This window comes from Podarcis raffonei, chromosome 11 (genome assembly GCF_027172205.1).
Source record: "Podarcis raffonei isolate rPodRaf1 chromosome 11, rPodRaf1.pri, whole genome shotgun sequence".
Lineage (NCBI taxonomy): Eukaryota > Metazoa > Chordata > Lepidosauria > Squamata > Lacertidae > Podarcis > Podarcis raffonei.
In genome coordinates, this window is record NC_070612.1 from 57472563 (window position 1) to 57493374 (window position 20812).

At 39.7% G+C, this 20812-nt stretch overlaps 1 protein-coding gene across 10 annotated transcripts in view; it reads right to left on the reverse strand.

The window, feature by feature from the left end:
* The window catches only part of AOPEP (aminopeptidase O (putative)), a 181308-nt gene that overhangs the window by 99699 nt on the left and 60797 nt on the right, over positions 1 to 20812 (reverse strand). For 7 of the 10 annotated variants that reach the window (XM_053408722.1, XM_053408718.1, XM_053408723.1 and 4 more), the window contains 4 exons: positions 19432 to 19538; positions 14626 to 14728; positions 14420 to 14527; positions 5945 to 5988 (listed from right to left, as the gene is read on the reverse strand). In XM_053408722.1, coding sequence (XP_053264697.1) covers positions 5945 to 5988; positions 14420 to 14527; positions 14626 to 14728; positions 19432 to 19538 — 362 coding nt within the window. Of the gene's footprint in view, positions 1 to 5944; positions 5989 to 7733; positions 7892 to 14419; positions 14528 to 14625; positions 14729 to 15920; positions 16026 to 18249; positions 18333 to 19431; positions 19539 to 20812 lie in introns of those variants that run through there. The other 3 variants (XM_053408724.1, XM_053408726.1, XM_053408727.1) reach the window with 3 other exon arrangements.

Genomic DNA, 20812 nt, shown 5'->3' on the forward strand with positions numbered 1-20812 from the left:
TTTAGTTCTTAAAAGGATAAGTTCACTGGATGGGAACTGACTAGACCAGAAGCTCCTGTTTTAGTTAATTTCATCCTTCCATTGCCTTCTAAGATACGTGGGTAAGGAGCTGAAATAGCAGGAAAAACGGAAGACTTTGGGTTGAATTAGGCGTTTGACAAAAGGCCAAGGCCAGGGAACCTAGCTCTCTGCTTAACATTTAAAAAATGGTGGGGAGGGTATGGCAGTGGTGGGCAAGTAGTGCCTAACTTCTCCCCTGCACTCCTGTCCCTTAACGGCATTTCCTAGATACATGTCCCTTGCAGATTGGACAAAAGCAGGCAAGGGAAGCAATGAAGAGATTAACTTACAGAATTTTAAAACTGTAATTAGCTCTCAATGTCCCTTCCACTGTTCACACATCATATAGCAGTGATGGTCAAACTTGGTCCTCCAGCTGTTTTGGGACTACAATTCCCATCATCCCTGCCCACTGGTCCTGTTAGCTAGGGATGGTGGGAGTTGTAGTCCCAAAACAGCTGGAGGACCAAGTTTGGCATCACGGTCATATAGCAACGAACCCATGTTTGCCACAAAGTACACACGATGACCATTGAACCTGTAAAAATATGTTTTCGTATGTTGCTTTTAGCTTCACCAAGCTACATTATAAGGTAGCATGGGACTTTTGACACCTAGAAATGGGAATAATGCAGAGGCCCACAAGGAAAGGGAAGTTCAGGGAAAGTGACACATCCACAAGAGAGATGACGCGGACCAAGTTAAAAAGGCAGCCAACATCCAGGGCAACTTGGTTCTGTATCTCTTCTCTTAAGATTTTTCAGTCCATGGAATACCTTGTCTCCTCATAAATATTTAGATAAGAAGGTAAGCTAAAAGTAAAAAGCATTTCCTGGAATGTCAAAGGAGCTGTAATTTAGCATTTGCTTATAAACCCAGCACTTTCCCAGACACTTAGATTGTCCATTAACCAGATGCAGCCAGAGTAACACAACTTAGGAGAAAGATTTTAAACAAAGAATGGGTTTATTTTCATTTTTTAAAGTGTGCCTTTCCCTTTAATATTGTTGATTATGATTATGATTCATACAGTGCCATCCATGAACATAGTACTTCGCAGACCAAGTTAAGCAAGCCTATGAAGAAGGCTCTGTTAACAAAGAATAATGAATTTGTGTGTTTTGTACAACTGAGACAGAGAAATCACATTCCTCAAAGAAGAAGAAGCTCCCCCTGGATCCAACCAATGTGCCAAATACAAAGTGTTATATCCAGTAGTGGCTTTGAATTAAAGGAAAGCACTTTTGCTCACACTAGTCAAGGATTGTCATCAATCCCCCCTACTCACTAAAGTTTACTGCTCACCCTGAGAACTGCTGCCCAAGGGTTGGATGGTGCTTCAGAAAATAATGGGATGTGGCACAGAGGGCTGCATTAGGTAAGAGGATTTGACAAAAAATTGAGTGTCCCAACTTGCATGAAAGGAAGCAGCCAAGAACTGACTTCTGTGCAAAGCCTTGAAAAAATGGAGCCACAATTCCTATATAAAGGCTGTATCTACATGCAAACATAAACCATTTTGTAGGTTTTCCAGGATTGCATTAAAATAACAGCCCAGCGAAGGAGTCTAAAGACTCTGAAAATCCACAAAAAACAATAATTGCCAAGATTGCTTTGAATAAGTTATGACACTAAGCCATCTTAAGACTGATAGAGAAATAGACAAGTGCTGGTTTACAAGCAGAAAATATTTCAATATTGGCATACCATGTTATGTTTCATAACTTAGAAAACAGACAAGATGATCAAGAGTCATACTTTATTAATAGCTAAAACAAATGCTTTGAATAGAGAGAATGGGAAGAGAAGAGCAACTACACCCATCCACTGTTGTGATAAAATTCTGGAAATACAAAAGTGAAATTCATAGGCAGTGCAAAAAGTTTTATTTCAAGGCATTTTCATGCAAAGGCAGAAATGGCTCAGTAATGTCTAGTGAGGTGAATGAACTTCAGCTGAACCATGGAGGCAACCCACTGGCTAAGAACACTGGTCACCTCAGTTATAGAGTTTTCTTTCAACACCCATCAGATCATGTGCCTTAAAGTATCCTAGAAAAAACACTCAGGTATCCTCAGAATACAAAAATGTCAGGAAATTACAACCACGCATGTCTGATTGCTATGGAAATTATTGTATTTAAAGATGAATGTAAGCACATAGAATATAGATCAAATTTATTTGCATTTTATGTTTTTCTGTTGTGAACCACCATGGGATCTTTGGATGAAGGGCGGTATACAAATTTAATTAAACAATAATTGTTGTTGTTTTATATTCTACCTTTTAGAAAATTTCTCACAAGGCAGAAAACTTTCCTTCCGTATTTACACAGAGCACTGAACTACTTTTAATTATTAGTTGCTTTAGGTGTAGAATTTTTAACACCTAAGTCTCATGATACCTTTTATGCAGGAAGTATATGCTATTTGTATGTGAAACATATTTTGAAATGGCTTTCGTTAAATACTAATACCTTGAGATGCCCATTTTACAGTTATTCTGAGCAATAAGAACATAATTTGAAGGTAAGATTTCAAAGTTAAAAGTGATAACTTGACATTACTAGTTGTTTACCATTTTTGCCAAGAGCAGATGTTAGATTAAAAGCGAAACTAACAAGCTACACAAGTTGTACAGAAATACAGTGGTACCTTGGTTTACAACCATACTCCATTCTGGAAGTCCAGTTGTAAACCAAAACAGGTTGTAACCCAAGGCGCGCTTTCGCCAATGGGGCCTCCCCCCAAAACTGGTTGTAATCCCCCCCAAAATGGGTTGTAATAATAAAAAAAGAAGGAACACACACTTCCAGGTTTGACATGTTTGTAACCCAAAACGGTTGTAATCCAAAAAGGTTGCAAACCAAGGTACCACTGTAAACATTATTTCCTCCCCCAATAACGAAGATAAGCAACTAAAGGGGTAAGATCTACCGAAATGAGCACCATAGCACCCAGTGAATCCATAGAGCTTGAAGGTGCCCAGCACAGACAGACTACATTGGCAGGCCTGGTGCAGTCGAAGACATGCCACCCAACATCCCTCTGCACCCGGGATCCAGCCAATGCAGCTCCACATACCAAAGAGATGTCCTTTCTCTATCAGCTGGTTGCGGCCAATGCTGAGATTGTGCTGTGTTCCGGGGCTGGGACGGTGCTGCAGAGCATAGGGACCACTGGTTCACAGTTGCCAGTGCATGGATCAGCACCCTTGTCAAAGATCAGCAACCCTTGCTAAATGTATCTAAGCATATAGGTATATGAAGATATATATATGTAGTTTCATTGCGCTTGAATGCTGCCAATTCAGTGCAAGCCAACAATACAGAAATAACGGCAGTTGGGGTATGGCTCTATATAATCTCTTTAGTTTCACTTTATTGATTAAGATATCCACTATTAGAAGAATGACTTTATGCCAAAAGAATAAGCCACATGAAATAATTAGTGTGCCCTGTATAATTATTGCAAGCAGATCAGCACGATGTAGCAGCATCCTTGTATAAACATTAAGTGGTCTAGATATTTCCCTCACACTTACAACACAGAATGTGATTGCTGGGGACCACAATAATGGTGAACTGTTGAATTTAGGACAAGGTTTGCCAAAATTCATGGTCATCTTAGGAATATGATTCAAAATGATCGCAGATGCATATTGAAAAAAGAAAGGAAACTGGGAATGTGTTGTCCCTTCCAAGAAAAACACATTTCCTAGCTTCAGTATTGGAAAAGACTGAATAAATATACTGGCTAGGATCCCAAAAACTGCTTAAGCTCATACAAAAATTTCACACCAGTCCAGTGGAATTTTTGACATTTTCCTTTGACATTTTCAGAAGAAGCCTGCCATGAAGCATAATGGCTTGGTGTCACCAAAAACAAACAAACAAAAGAAGAACCCCAAGTCCAAAGTTCCCATAGGCTCACAGAACTAGTTGCATGGCTTTTTGAATCCTGACCAATATTTTTAAATATGTGAATACATTCCAGTAACGACAATATTTGGTCATTATGCACATACTTCATTTCAGATGGACAAAGTGTAACTCTTCTCCCATTATTATATTAGCAAATGAAATGTGTTGAGCAATGAGTGGGAAAATATGGTTGCCACTACAGGGAGCAGGTGAAAGTGTGGTTTTAGATAAACATCATGTTCTGTTGCTCTTGGCATTACACTAACTTTTTACCGTATATAAAGCTGGCAGCATATGTAAAGCTGGCAGAAGTTGAATATTCACGGCTATACAGTAAATTATCATAAAACTAAAAGCTTCTCCATACTTTCTTAAAGAAGAAGTTGAATAAACAGCTATTACAACCTTCTTATTTAAAATTAAAATGTTCCTGGCACATTCTTAGACCTGACCTCCAATTTCAAATCAAAATTGATACAAATAATAAAAAAGGAGAATCAAGTTTATTCAAAAATCTAAGAACATTAATAAAATCAAAACATACTAATTTAATTAACTAGGTATCTCGATTTCCCCCCCAACATTGGGGGTTAGAAATCCATATTACTTCAAAAATTTAGGTTTTTCACAAAATGTTAATTTTATAAACCAAGGCTTCACAACAAAAGCTTCCACAATATAGTCAAACATCCTAGCAGAAACAAATTAATAGTAGAATAAAATTTTATACCACACATGACTGTTGGTGATCCAGCAGTCTGCTTTATGATAAAACGGTTAAACCAAACTATTGAATAACAGTTATGTTATAAAGAATATGAAAAGGATTTCCTAATGAAAAGAATTAGCTGATATCACTATGGTATCCTGCTTATGTAAGTCAGTGAGGCTGGATGTTTCCATAGAACTGTGAAAGTGTTTTAAAATCAAAGACCTACAAACTACGGTAATTCCAGTTTTAGAATATCAAACGCTTTCCATTTCTCTTTGCCTACATTTCTCTTTTCCTTTAATCAAATGATACTAATTAAGCTTATAGTGAAATCCTATACATGTCTTCTCAGGAGTAAGTCCCATAGCTTTACTCCCAGGTAAACCTGTATAGGACTGCACCCACAATGTTTGTGCAGTTCACTGTAAGCTCTTGGGAGGGGCTATAGATGAGATCTGCAGGTGAAGGGCAGTATATTAATTAATTAATTGCCCTTGTTTATTTTATTAGATATAGGGACGCGGGTGGCGCTGTGGGTAAAACCTCAGCGCCTAGGACTTGCCAATCGTCAGGTCGGCGGTTCAAATCCCCGCGGCAGGGTGCGCTCCCGTTGCTCGGTCCCAGCGCCTGCCAACCTAGCAGTTCGAAAGCACCCCCGGGTGCAAGTAGATAAATAGGGACCGCTTACTAGCGGGAAGGTAAATGGCGTTTCCGTGTGCTGCGCTGGCTCGCCAGATGCAGCTTGTCACGCTGGCCACGTGACCCAGAAGTGTCTTTGGACAGCGCTGGCCCCCGGCCTCTTAAGCGAGATGGGCGCGCAACCCCAGAGTCGGACACGACTGGCCCGTACGGGCAGGGGTACCTTTACCGTTACCTTTATTTTATTAGATAGGAGGCATGACAAACACATTGGGCAGAATTCACCTAACAAACCCCTTCAGGGCTTCTACTTGCCCAACAGGGACTCCCCTCCCTCTCTCCCTCCCCTGCCGACTCCCCAAAATTGGCTCAGGGGCAAAAAAGCACAAGGGGGAGGGGTAATTGTTCCATTTGGCAAGCTGATATGCTGGTATGTCTGTGCATGCTATCTGTAATAGCATGACGCTGAATTCCACACATTAAATTTTGTTGTCTGTGTATAAGTTGATGGAAGATTTATATACAAGCTTTTCATCTGCAGAGATTCTGGAGAAAAAACCCATTTTGAATATATACCCATTATGGTCTTTCCCAGGCTGATTCCGACCTACCGTTTTAGCTGTGGGATGTCGCTCAGTAATAAATGAAGAAAGTCCTGGAAGAGTAACAAAAGACCACAATTTAATAACATGAATTTAAAAATACACACTTAACAATACTTGAACTGTTTATTCCGTTTTATAACATTTAAAATAGACATGTCAAGGCTTACAGACAGCTATCACAAGAGATCAGAACACTTAGCAATGGCAACTAGAAAATTAAGAAGACGAAATGCAGGAACATAATATGAAGTCATAAGTAAGAAATTGATAAACATACTTGTGCTGAGTGGATCATTCCCTCTATTTCCAAACTTGAGGTGTGGGTACCTATCCTTTTGCAGCCACTACAGCACCAAGTTGGTTTGGGGAAACACCATAATTTGCATACCTATTTAACATCATGATTTGATATATATATATTTAAAAAAGACAAAATCCCAAAACAGCCCAGTGAGGACTCGGTGTGCTCAGCAGCCTCCGATTGCTGACTGACTGCCGAAGGGTAAGAAAACGTAGAATTTGGGATGACAGAGAGGAAGGATGTAGTGACTTAGAAGAGGGACAGGATAAATTGCTACAACCTGGAATGGAAACACACCACAGTGCAACATTTTGTTGCAAGTCCACTTGTATAAATAATTTACATTTCAAAGGCTTCAGTGTCAATAATTTATTTCTTTATTATATATTCTATACCGCTTTATGTTTTTAAGAAACATATCAAAGCCGTTTACAGCCTATTAAATCAATAAAACATAAAACAATCTGAAGAAAGTCAAATATAGAGTATATAGTCAAAGCAACATAACAGAAAACTAAAATATTATCTTAAAGATTTCAAAATAAAACTTTGCAAAGGAAGTCAACTACAAAATGCATATTTAACATAGTAGGGCTGGTGAGTCTGGGCCCTGCCCCCTAGGCCAGGTGGAAAGGGCCTTGCAGGGAGCGGCGTTCAGCACTCACAGCCAGACGATGTTCCTCTGGCCTCATGAGGAGCATCTTTTAACAAACACAGAGAACAATTACAAAGCCACCTACTGTATATTACTATATTTTGTGTGCATATTCAAAATTGCACTATCCAAAACAAATCTTTATACCTAGAAAAACACAATTTCACCATCACCACCACAAAAGGATGCAATCTGCCTATTCTTATTGTGTAGTCAAATATGTAATTTGTTTACTGTATAGTTATTGGGCTGGATCAGTGCTGCTGCTCAATGACGGAAGACTCTTTGATTCAGTGGCATTCATCAGTGGAATAGACATGATTTTTGAATATTTCCTCTTCATCTGCAGCCCCTGCCCCTCCAAATTAGCTGGGGATGGTGGTGGAAGGGCTCTTTGGGACAGTGCAGGAGATCATGTGATAGGGATGCAGGAGGAGTGATGACGCAGTAAAGAGAGTGTTTGCAAGGACCCAAGGGGTTACAGAACTCCGGAGGGGTACTTTTGTTTTCCCTACCACAATGTGCCTACGTGTGGTACATGCCAACTTTTTCACTTTTATTGAAGCAAGGAAATGGTTGAACTTTGGGGTGCTATTAGAGCAGCTGGAGGTAAACCTATTCCTGGATCGTGGGAACACTCTCCTCCCATCATTAATAATTAAGTCTTCTATCTGCAGAGCCCTTCATATACATAGCTAAATTTTGACTTGTGGGTCACATTAAAGTGTGTCATAAACTTTGGAACACAGAACGGAATGTTTGGAACTGGCATATTATTCAATTGTACTGCAATCATATTTGATTCATTTAAAGGATGGGCTAATCATTGGGATGCATACCATGATGAAAATATTTTATCTCTGTAAGGCACATCTAGATAAAACAATTGCTAAGGACAAAATGTTGTTGCACACGTTCTCATTTCTTTTTGTTCCAGCTGAGTCAAATGTATCCGGGTAGTCTTTATTATCAAAATGCGCCAGTACAATATGCCTTCCTGTTGGCAGACAGATGGAGACACTGAATACAAACAAATTTGATCCTAACTAGCCAAACAATAATAATCCCAAGTTGTCTAAATATTAAAATGCAAAAGCAATGATCCAATGGAGCAAATATTTCTGTCTGCCTGATGAAGTTTTAGTCACAGAAAAAGCTTCAATCAACTCTGCAGTTGCTGAGTTCTAAAAGAATAGAACTGGAACAATACTTGCTATGCTTTTTTGGAACAAAGAAGACACATTCATTTTCATGCTTGTATATCTACTTTAACAGAATTATGAAAACTCTATGTAGCTAGCAAAATACTTTTCATGAAGATAAGGATCAGTTAAAATGGAACTTGTAGAACACTTTCACACACAATAGAAAAGCTTAGATATTTTAGCATCCATATTAATAAGACTGAACTAATAATAAGATGCAAAATTATGATCTCAACAAATGAATCAGTATTACAGCTGGTTACTTGTTGAAGCAGATGTTACAATGAGAAAATTAAAATCTGTGGAGTATTTTATCCCCAAGATATTCATTTTTCATCACCAAACTAAACATCAACCTTAACTGCACTAGTGGAATCAACAACTCATACTCATTTCTATTTATTTATAGTTACCAACACTCCATTCATTACACAAATTTCATCGAAAGGTGTTAGTCAAAGGATTCTCTCACAGAAACCAGAATGGACTTTTAAAAAATCCTGCCCTAAAATTCCAGACTTTCTTGCTACTCAACTAAAATAAACAAAAACTACTATTAAAAACATACCGAGCATGCAGTCAAAATGAAGGAGAAAAAAGCAAACTGATTAATGTTTCACATGTGAAGTCATTTCCTTGCACCTGTGGCTCAGATCTAGGAAAAATACTACAAATGCCACTAGAAACAAGGCTAGTATTCAGAATGCAAGCAATTATTTATACTTTAGATGTTATACTCTGTTCTTCATAGTTTTAAATGCTGGGAATCCATCCCATTATTTTTTATGGTGTAGAGGAATACTAAACATTAAAACCTTTTAAAACTGTTATTTATTCTGTATCTGATGTTTGGTTAAAGATTCTTATTCATATTTATGCCAGGTAACCCGTAAAAATCTGCATTTGCAGCCACATTTGTCTAGATGTGCTTATATATATTACCTGTACAGAGGTATGCAGGCCAAATAATCAAATCTACCATTCAGAATCTCTGTACAATGAGCTCAAAATTGAGTATAATTTTCCCATGGCATGACCAAGATGTTTTATCACAAAATGGCACTTGAGAATGCCTAAACAATTCTCACCACAGATTTGTGGGAGACCAAATATGGATTTGGCCAGGGCTTTTTGGTGAGTTCTTTGGCAGGTTCTGGTGTTGCAGCCCAGCAATTTGTGTCATAAAAAGCTCAACAAGTTTGGCTGGGCGCTCCCCCCTAAAAAAAGGTCAACAAGTTCTGGTACCTCTTTTTCTAGAAAATAAGCCCTGGACTTGGCTGCATTTTATCCTCAAGTAATAGATTCCTAAATGTGAAGGTCAGGGTAGAAAATTTCCATTGGCTTTAGTTGATTCTGGTTCAAATAATGCCAAAGCTGATAAAATAAAATTCAGTGAAGACATAGAACTTAGTGTAATCCTTTTCCTCCTGTCTCTGATCCCATTTCATCGTTGACAGACCCTCCTCAGATCTTGTCAATCTAAAGGGTACCTTGAGCTCCCATCTCATCTTGTGTTATTGAACTATATCCCAGCATCATTTCAAGAAATGCATGCTCTTTCCCCCCAGAGATACACAGATTGCATGGTTACTAAATGAATTATGCTACAGCGTTACTGTCAGGAAACACTATAAATCAAAAGGTTAAAAATGCAGCCGGCTGCAACACAATTGGATGCAATGCTGGGAAAGGGCAGCAAAAGAAATGCATTTGTATCTTTTTCTCCTTTCCTTTCCTTTGTTCTGGTGCTCATCACAACACCAATATGGGGATCCTGGGACATCAGCACCCTATGCAACAATCCCCACCTCTCATTAAACATATTTTTTGGAACCGAGCATGAAAAACCAAATGTAAAATTAAGCAGGGGCTTTCTGCCACATCTACAATAGCTATTTAAAAAAAGACGACAATTTTTCAAACTCTTGATTAGTAAACATTTGCCTCAGGGTTAGGAGCATGTTTGAAAAGTTTCATCTGGTCACAACAGCTGGACACTTTATAAACCCACATTTCACAGCAGGCTGCTGGGGCGCAAAAGAAAATGACTGGTGGATTAGCAACTCTATTGTAATATGATCTTACAATGATGACTAATAGCCTTATGAGCAGAGATCTTCCAACATTTTGCAATATTTGTGTAATTTGCTAAGCAAATTGATTTCGCATCAAGCCTGCAGATTTATCTGAAACAAATTCAAGTCTCCTACCCTATCTAATACTTTATGTGTAACTGAAATAATGCATTTTGCTGCCTTGTTTTCAACAAACAGCTAGGGACCATAGGTTTCTATGGCTCCAATCTGAATCTTATTTGGTAGGAAGTAAGTCTACTGAGCTCAGAGAGAATCTAAACATTACCAGCTTTGGTAACCATAGCTAAGAAAAATCTATCATGATAATGTGGCTACTGTCATCTTGATATGAATCTCCCTTCTATCCTTACTTAGCTGATGGCAGTACAAGAGTCCTCCCCTTCTTCCTAGGCCTGAGAATGAGTAGATGGGAAGGCAATGTGCTTCTGCAAATTCCACACAGAGAGCCTCACTGCGTTTCTCTCTTGAAAAACTTATATGCGTAATGTTGGAAGCCATACTGTACTGGGGAAAGTGTTGATTTTATTTCATTCATATCCTATCCTCATTTCTCTACATTGATTCAAGTAATATTTCTAACTACCAAGCTGAATTATTATTTTTGAACAATTATAAAACATCCTCTCTGTGGTGTTCCCACTTACATCCCACTGTGGAACTCTAACTTTAACATTTTATCTTTAGAAAGTAATTTGCTTTCTTTGCTCCCCCCCCCCAAGCCTTTATCATCTCTCCTTTTGGTTTTATGTTGCCATGTTTTGGTCTGATCCTTTAGGGTCTGTCTGAACACCCTATTTGAATTTAGTATCATGCAATGAAAAAAGATTTGATTTAAGATTAAGGAGATGCAAGCTGAAATCCTAATTTAGCCATAATTCTCACAGAGCTGAACTAGGGCAAGTTAGATGTTATGAGAAAAAGGAATGTAAGTCAGAAAGCAGACCATGACAAATTCTGGGTTATTGACCTGATTTGTTAACTAAAATTACACCAAAGTTCTGCAGTTGTGTCCATCTAAATCTGAATGCTTGGAACAACTTCTGTGAGTGAAGGGTAACTTCCACTGTCTCCTTCCCCCACATATCCCAGCACTTCCATTAAATCTGTTCCAGCGGGTTACAGGAACCCCCATAACATATTTGGGGAGTGCATGGGGTTGAGGGAGGGCACATTCCATTGCTTTTACAGATGCTGTTCTGCGTGCACAATGATTTAGTTGGATGCAGTCCTTTGGACAAAATTGAGAACATTGGTTTAATGCAAGCAAGAATCTCAATGTGAAAGCTGGCATACAAGCAGAGAGGAGGGACAACAGAGAAGTAGGTGGTCATGATGTAAATCATAGTTTATGAAGCCAGGTACAAACATACAAATCTACCCAAGACAGAATTTATTTATGGAAGCCACTGCAAGAAAATAATCTAAAGATTCTTTAAAAATGGCCTAAAGGCACACAATTCAACAGCTGAAGTGAAGTGGGCTCCATATGGAGCTGTACCTAGATAGCAGACCACTTAGGAGCTGTGTGTAGGTCTCTCTGCTCCATGGAGCAAGAGTTAGTTAAAAATAAAACTAACCACCAAATAAATAAATGATAAAGAACATGTAGGAACAGTTTTGGTGTCTTTTGAAAAAAGTGTGTGTGTGTATATACTCATCTTGAATATGGCTTTTCTACACTCAGCAGTGCATCTTGACTCAATTATCTTTACAGTCAATGATGGAAGTAAAAAGAAATTTTCTGTTTTGTAACAACGGGGAAATATTTTGTTCAGCTTGAAACCTAGTTGTGTTTTATCTTATTTTCATGTTTTTAAGCAGGTCACCACAAAAATATCATGAATGCATGCTGGCATTCTTATTTCATGGGCTTAATGTCAATATCAGAAAGAAAGCAAAGATTTTTTTTAAAATATAAGCCCGTTTAATTTGGTCTAAATGAAAATATCCATTATCTGATGGTGATGTGTCTCATGACATGCAGAAGTTCTCTTTCAACACAGTGCAGTTGTTCACAATATGGCATGCTGTAAACCAAGATTGAATTTTTAACCTTACATTAAGATACCTTATGAAAAGAGAGGCTTCTGTGGGCCTCCACTTGACCCTTTTAATACTCCAGAAGCAATTTCTCTCTATAAAGAATAGCAACCTTGAGTAACAAAGCATGACTGAAATGTGTTTCCATAAGAATTTAACAAAGCCATCCTGGATAGAAGCAGCAGGCAAAAAAGATTATCTGCTTCTGTTGCTACAGTTCATTTTTGTACGTTCATTCTTATATTCAAACCAAAGTTTAGTTTTTGAAATATTCAATAGAGGTTGTGTTAATATAACTAAGGATGATTTACAAGGGGAAAGTTGGAAACATAATAACGACTCTGTATCAGATGAAGGTCAATCTCGTTCAGCATTCTGCTTCCAAGAGCAGTTAGAAGATCCTTGGAGGCTCATGAGAACGGCATTAAGATATCTGGGATTTACTGTGTCATGGATGCTTTAGTTGAGATTCCTACAATGCAGGGGTTGGACTAGATGACCTTTGGGGTACCTTCAAACTCTACAATTCTATGATTCTATACTGCATTTGAGCAAAAAGATTCCATTTTGACATCATGATTAGAAGCCCTCGATAGATCAATTAGATTAAATCATAGATCAATTAGATTGATCAATTAATCGATAGATCTCGATAGACCTCGATAGATCTATCAATTAATCGATAGATCTCGATACACCTCGATAGATCAATTAGATTAAATCATAGCATCCATAACATACTTCCTTGTAGCTTTCTTTATGGCCAGACACCAGTTCTGGGGAGCACACATCTTGCATACCCTGACAAATGTATTTTCTCTGCCTGAAGTTTTATTAAAATCTTAAGATAAGAATAACAGCAACAATGGAACACCCACCTTAGTGTTAGGCACATAAGCCCCATAGGAGCAAACCCAGGATCCACGTACCCCAATATCCCATTTCCAACACTGGACAACCACCAGGGCATGAAGGTAACAGCCCTCCAATTCTCTTTGCCCTTCACTTCTAGTAACTGATACCGAGAGGAATAGGTTGCCTCTACAGTGGTACCTCTGGTTACGTACTTAATTCGTTCTGGAGGTCCATTCTTAACCTGAAACTGTTCTTAACCTGAAGCACCACTTTAGCTAATGGGGCCTCCCGCCGCTGCCGCCGCCACACAATTTCTGTTCTCATCCTGAAGCAAAGTTCTTAATCTGAGGTACTATTTCTGGGTTAGTGGAGTCTGTAACCTGAAGCGTATGTAACCCGAGGTACCACTGTATAGGTTGCACTTAGCTATCGTTCTCTCTAAAAATAAACTCAGGTGGTTTAGAGCCACAATGGGGCAACTGATAAACGAACTAACCCCAGTATCCAGAAGAACGTAAAAACACAAAAGGGGGAGGATAAAAAAATCAAGAAAAAACCTTCTCAGAGGCCTCCAGGAGCCATATAATGTCGAGCACCACTTGGAATGGAAAACTGGAAAACCAGGGGAGCGGATAAATTGTCCTTCCTGAGCTGTTTACAATTTATAGTATGCTGAAGGAGGACATGGCTGGCTGGAACTCTGAATGGGCCCATTCCTGTTAGGGGGTGAGGATATACTGTGACATTTCATTCACTTGTCATGACGGTTACCAACCAATGAAGCTGTCCTTGATGAATTTATTTAGTTCCCTTTTAAAGATGCAATCCTCAGGCAACAGTGGTGCTTGATGGAGTGGCACAGCCAACACTGCAATCACAACACCTGGTGCTTAGGCTGGTTGGCTGAGGGGTGGGAAAAGAATCCTTTCACGGCTCTAGTTTGCAAGCAAGAGACCTGCTTCAAGCCCATTGCCACCACACAACTGCAGCATACTCCACACAGAATTCAGCAGACCCTATGCTGGCCCAGTTCCTTGGGCAGATGGCCACCTCCACAGAGGATCAGGGAGTTGAATAGTTCTGCCTGCCCATGGTCATCGCCACATCCTGCAATGTGTGAATAAGTACTTTCCCTTTTCTGCTATGAATCAACTGGCTACAACTTCACCAGGAAAGTTCTAGGGTTATGAAAGGGAGATTAAAAACGGTCTCTGCTCCCTTTGCTGCACGCTCCCCCACCTCCAAGCTTCTAAAACATAAATGCTTAGCTTGTCCTCATAGGAAAGGTTCTTCAACTCCTGGATTACTTTGACTTAAAGATGCAAGTACCTGAGAGAGGATCAGCTGTCCATGAAAAGCCCGCACAAAGTTCTTTAAAAAGGCAAAGTATGCAGCTTCTCCAGCCTTCCCTGCAAATGACCGCAGAAGGAAATAACCCTGGAAGAGGAGAACAAGACATGCAAGATGTTATTCCTTTCTTGTGTGTACAAAATACTGATTTGTCATATTGAGAGTACCGGCTTTAGCATTCTGACCTTCAGGTAATGAACCTGCATGAACACTTTTTCTGCATTCAGGCCATGTTTGATTACAGATGCTCCAGATTCACTTGCTTCGCCAGTGTTCTCTTTCTTGGGCCTAAAGGGGCACAAATAATTCAAGATCTGGATAAACAGATACAACGAGGATGTTTAAAAAAAAGTCTCACAATTAAAACACTTAATTACAATGTTCTGTTTTACTTCAGGCATTTTTGCTATATACGAGGTTTCCTACTTACTCAGGTAACTTCGTTCGTGGGAAAAGTAGTACAGCAATGCATTTTTCTAATGTAACTTTATATATGGCTACACAAACAGCTGAAGTTTAAACTAGTAGCCAATTCTAAGCTGGTGTGAAGCGACTTAACTCTTCTCCCAGACATGACATCATATCACATGGCATTCTGCTAAGACATGCTACACAGGCAGGAGTGTCACACTATGCGCAAAGGGAAATTAGAAGAGATGGAGACACTTCAGATGGAGGGAAATGGAAAGGAAGGATATTGAATTCATTACATCCAGTAACATATTTTGGCTGCTCTTACCTGAACATAGGCTTAGCAGCTCACAAGGCTACACCTGGAAGGATGAATGGGCTCTTTCATCTATGCCCAATACATTGAAAAAAAGGACTTAAGCTTTCTCTTTATTTTTCTTTAGTTTGCAATTTTCCATGCACGTCAAAGAAAAGCAGCCAGAGTTTTTGAAAACAAAGCCTGAAACATTCAGCCCACTGAATTATCACCCATGAGGACAATATCCAGAACAAATTCAAACTGTGTGAATTCTTCATCAATGGTTGTCCAGTTTCCAAATTTGTGTCAGAAAACTATTGCTTACTAGTGCCTGACCTCTTTAGTTTAAATCACAGGGTTGGGAGGGGGAAAAGGGGCAACCTTCTTCTCTCAGGTAGAGCCTGTTGTAACAGAGTAAGTAGCTAAGGGATGCTTGCACTAGCTATTTTTCCCAGGTTATGTCCAACAAAAGCTGGTGTTTATATTGTGGTGTGCTTTAGTGCATCTACATGAAAGTGTTGACTGAGGTCATATGGAGATCTGGGGTGAGCAGAAGTACTAAATGAGTATCTGGGATCAGTAATAGAGTGGATAAGGGCCAATAAACTACAACATAATCCCGACAAGATTATTGTTGGTAGGTGGTACTCAGCCTGTTCTAGATAAGGTTGTAACTCCCCTTAAATATCAGACTCACAGCTCAGGAACTCTTTTAGTTCCAGCCTTGTGTATACCGTAAATGTCGAAGTGGCAGGAATCAAATGAGGCTGGAGTGATGGAGAGATAGCTTGGCCCCAGTAATCCATGTCCTTCCCCCTCGTATTAAGATCTTCATCTGAATACCTTTTTCAAGTCCCTCTGCCTTCAGAGATGAAGCTGTTGGTGAGCCAAGATAGAGTCTTTACCGTGATGGCTTCTCATTTTCAGATGTATCCCCGGGGAGTCTGGCATGGCAGATTCTAGTGCCTGTGTGGCACCAAGACATACCTTTTAATTTCCCCACACCTCTTAGATTTTTTAAAAATTGCATTTGTTATTTTAACCTGTTGGAATATTAACTTCCCATGTTTTATATTTACGGCTCTACTATTTTTATGTAGTTTTAGTGTGTTTTTAAACTATTGTTAGCTGCTCTGATATGTTGCTGGTTAAATGTAATTTTATTATATACTTTTAAGATAGGTTTTTTAAACAGTCTCTGTTGTAAAATTAATGCACTATAAAACCCATGTGATACCTTAGCAATTGAAGTAGGAAAGCTAATGTCCAGATAAGCCTCCTATCAGAGCAAGCCATGTTCACGTTTTAAAAAAATGGAACAAAACAAAATACACAAAAAAACCAGCCATCCTGGCAATCAGCAGCTGTGTTGGCTGCAGCTAGCGATAAGGCTGTTTCCTCTATCTGCACCTATTGTCAAGCTACACACTTGCAAACGTATGACTTGTCTGATTTAGCATATATACAATAACAGGAATAAATATTAATGAAAGTAGCTTATAACACAACTATAGTAATGTGAGAACTTGATGTAGAGGGCAGGCTCAGAAGATGGACACTGGGCCGGGCCACCGTGGAAGGCTTTTAGAACTACATTTATTCCAGGAGCAGCTACTTTGCCAGAAGCTTGTTTATTCAAATCTCCAATAAGCTACAAAGCTTACTTGATGATATTGGGCGAGCCACTATCTCTTGGACTAACCTGCCCAACATGGGATTTTATAAATACAAAAGTGGGATGAGGGGGAACCATGCACACTGTCTTAAAATCTTTGGGGGAAATAGCAGGATAAAAGCTAAATAAGAAAATAAGAAAAAGTTCAAGTGCACATGGTGTTGCCTACTGGGTCTATATCAGCCAGGAAAATATTCTGTATTAGGGTCAGTACTCTATGTGTAGTGTTTAGCTTGTTGCATAAGGCCGGGGTTACAACAATCAGGTGAGTCCCCTGAACTGCATTACAAACTTTTTTTCAGACTGGGATACTTTAGAAATTAACATACAGCGCAGCATAAGGGAATACTGTTTAAAAAAATAAGATGCTGTGCTCTGCACATAGTCCCCCCCGCCCCGCCCAGGTCCCTGGATTAGATTCAGGCTGCAATCCTGTGCATAGGATTACACATAAATACATGGATAACACTATAAACAAGTCTCACCGAATTCCATGCATAATTATGCACCGGATTGGTGGGTTGGAGACATTTTATGAAACAACAAAACTGAAAGCTAACAGTCAACTCAACTTTTCGCCATACAACTTTATACACTGGAGTTTATACTTAATACATTGTCGGTAAACATAGTATAAAATCTAGCTTAAAGGCTGTATTTAATTGTAAAATAATCAATTCAACATGTTTTAGTATGCTTAGAGCCAATGAATGAAATTCACATATAAAAAAGGAAAATTAAACAAAAATAATGAAAATCATGATTAAAACAAAGAAGAATTTCCTCACTTAAACATGGTTTAAATTAATCTGCCCCATGCTTAAGTTTTCTACACCCACAAGTCTATGGGGTGGTGTAGCCTATTATGATGTGGTAAGCAGATTGCTCTGCAGCCACAGACAAGCCGAATTTCAGGTTGCAAAAGATAGATTGAGTCTATGATTGAGTGGATTAATTTCAAAGAGTTGACCTCAAAAGTCCTAGCTACTGCAGCATTTCTCAGAGGTAACCATCCAGCAACTGCTTGAAAACCTCTAAAGAGGGACACTTCACCCCCTTCCAAGGCAGTCTGTCCCACTGTCAACTCACAGTATCAGGAAGTTCTCCCCAATGTTTAGCTGAAATCTCCTTTGAGTTTAACCTGTGGGTTCATGTCCTATTCTCTAGGGCAGGGGTGGGGAACCTTTCTCTCTTTTTTTGTCAAGGGCTCCATTCCTTCAGGGTAACCTGTCAGCATGCCAGTGATGGGTGGGGCTGAAGCCAGCAGTGGGCGAGGCTGGACACTGAAACAGACAGAACCACCCACTTCTCCTTCTATACAACCAGCAGGTTGCCAGGGGAGGAAAATATCAGAAGTGAGAACTAATCACAAGTTCCACGTTCTCTTCCATCTGTTTTGGTTGCTCCCATTCCACTCCTACCCACCTTGACTTCTACCTCTGAGCTCCCCACGCTCTGAGGTGGAATCTGCAGACAACTCTTGGGTTTCAGGCTGCCCCACTCTTGCTCTGGGATAAGCAGAAACAAATTTGCTCCCTTATCTGACAGCCTTAAAACAAATTTGAAAATGGCTATGACATTATCTCTTCTTCAGTAAACAGCTTATTTAATTTTTAATTTATTTTATCTTCTTCAGCCTAAATATACCCAGTGCCTTCAACTTCATAAAACTTAGCCCCTCAACCAATTCTTTGGATATGTTCCATTGAGCAGTAATTTCTGAGAAAAGAATTTTTTATTGGAATCAATATTTAAGACTTCCTCCTCATTTTTAAAAAGTCAAGTGCAACCCTATGCATGCTGAATCAGAAGTACATTCCACTGAATTCAGAAAAGCTTATTCTCGGGACTGTACATAGGATTGCAACCTAGGTTGTTTTTCCTTATCCTCTCTCCAACCTCAACCCATTTGATTTTTTCCTGTCTTCTCTTTCTACATTTCAGCTGGTGAGGTTCATCTGACAGCAACACTTAACCCAGCCTTCTGTGTTATTGGCCTGCTCCTGTGGAGTGTTCTTCCATTTGGGGCTGAGCAGACGCCTGCTGTTCTATTTTTCAAACCTTTGCTGTATACTGTATTTTTCGCTCTATAAGACGCACCAGACCACAAGACGTTTTTGGAGGAGGAAAACAAGGAAAAAAAAATCTGAATCTCAGAAGCCAGAACAGCAAGAGGGGTCGCTGCGCAGTGAAAACAGCAATCCCTCTTGCTGTTCTGGCTTCTGTGATAGCTGCGCAGCCTGCATTCGCTCCATAAGACACACACACATTTCCCCTTACTTTTTACGAGGGGAAAAGTGAGTCTTATAGAGCAAAAAATATGGTACTTCTATTTGCCACCAGGATTATTCAGACAATTAAAGAAAAACTTTTTTTCCATAATAGTGAGCTGTTTTAATTTTTGTATTGTATTTTAAGTGTTGTAAACCTCTTTGATTTTTTTTAATGAAACTGTGGTACACAAATATTCTAATTAATATATGAATTTGCTTTACAAACCCTTTGGAAGATGCAATAATTTAATCAGAACACTCCAATATCCTTCTTTTGGAGAGGGAAAGTATGATAAGGAGAGAAGAAACAATAAGTGAACAGCCTTTTCTGTACCTTAATACTTGCAGATCTCCTTCAGAGTTCTGCACCTCATCTCTAAGGCGTCGCCAGCGCAGTACAGCTTTCAGATCTTGCTGCTCTTTTGCTTCATCAGCTGACAGCTACTTGGGACACAAATATTCATTTTATTGTTAGAGGCTTCTTCAATTTCTCAGTAGTTTTTAATGGAAATCACATCAGCTTAGAGAAAACCCTGTCACCCTTTAGAGAAGGCAAGAGCAGGCACCTAACCTATCTCCTACTACCATGACCAATAAAAATTATTATTACTATATATTTTGTTTTGGGAGATCTCCTGACCCCCACACAGACAATTTCAGGTAGCGTAGAGTGCGCAGGGAAAGAAGAACAGAGGCATATATCCTCTTGCATAAACAGAAATCTTTCACAGATGGGGCACATTAGATGAATTCCACCCATAGAAAGCTGCTTTATACCAAGGCAGACTCTAGACCAGGGGTGTCAAACTCAAATTCATCGGGGGCCGCATCAGCAGTTTGGTCACCCTCAAAGGGCCGGATGACACCCCCTTTATGCACAAGGAGGAAGATGGTAGCTAAAATATAACTCATTCTCTTTGAAGGCATGCAGGCATAGATGGAAGGGGGTATTGGTTCTCCACAAAGGTCGAGGACCCCAACATACACTCATGTAAGAAAACTTTTAGGTGCAGCTGCCCCCCATTGAGAGGAACAAGCGTCCTTTCACTATGTACAGCCTCCCTCGATTTCCCACTCCTACTTAAACATCAGCCCACAGCCCCACATAAAGGCAAACCACTCTTTAACATTCAAGTGTGTGTGATTAAAAGAAGCAATTTGCTATCATTCCCCTCCACACACACACACTTTGTAAATATGGGGAACAGATAAATGACGTCTAAGGGTTAGGCTTCATCCTTTATTCCCCAAGGAGGAGGGATGTAAATACTTAAAATAGGGAGGCCTTTTCTCTCTCTGTGTGTTTTTTCTTTTCTTTTCCCTTTTTGGCAGGCGATAGAGCAAGTAGGTCTTAGGGAGTGGGTGGGGTCGGGCTTGACTTCCACACCTGCGAAGGTAAACGGAGGGAGATAACGGGGTGAGACGCGGGGGGGGGGGGCATGGAGAAGAAGATATGAGATTGGAGGGAAAGAAACCTTGCAACCCAACAAAAGCAGATAAACGTGCTAAGCCTCCAGCTTGCCCACAAAGACGACTCCTCTTCCTCCTCTTGTGTATGTGTTGCTGCTGCTGCGACACGGTAACTACTAACCGCTCAGGGAATCGGTTGATTAAATGCACATTTCTATGGCCACTGAATTCATAAAATCTGTACGGTGGCGGTACCAAAGAATGTAAAAGGAAGGAAAGAGTCTCTCTCTCTCCTCCCCCACCCC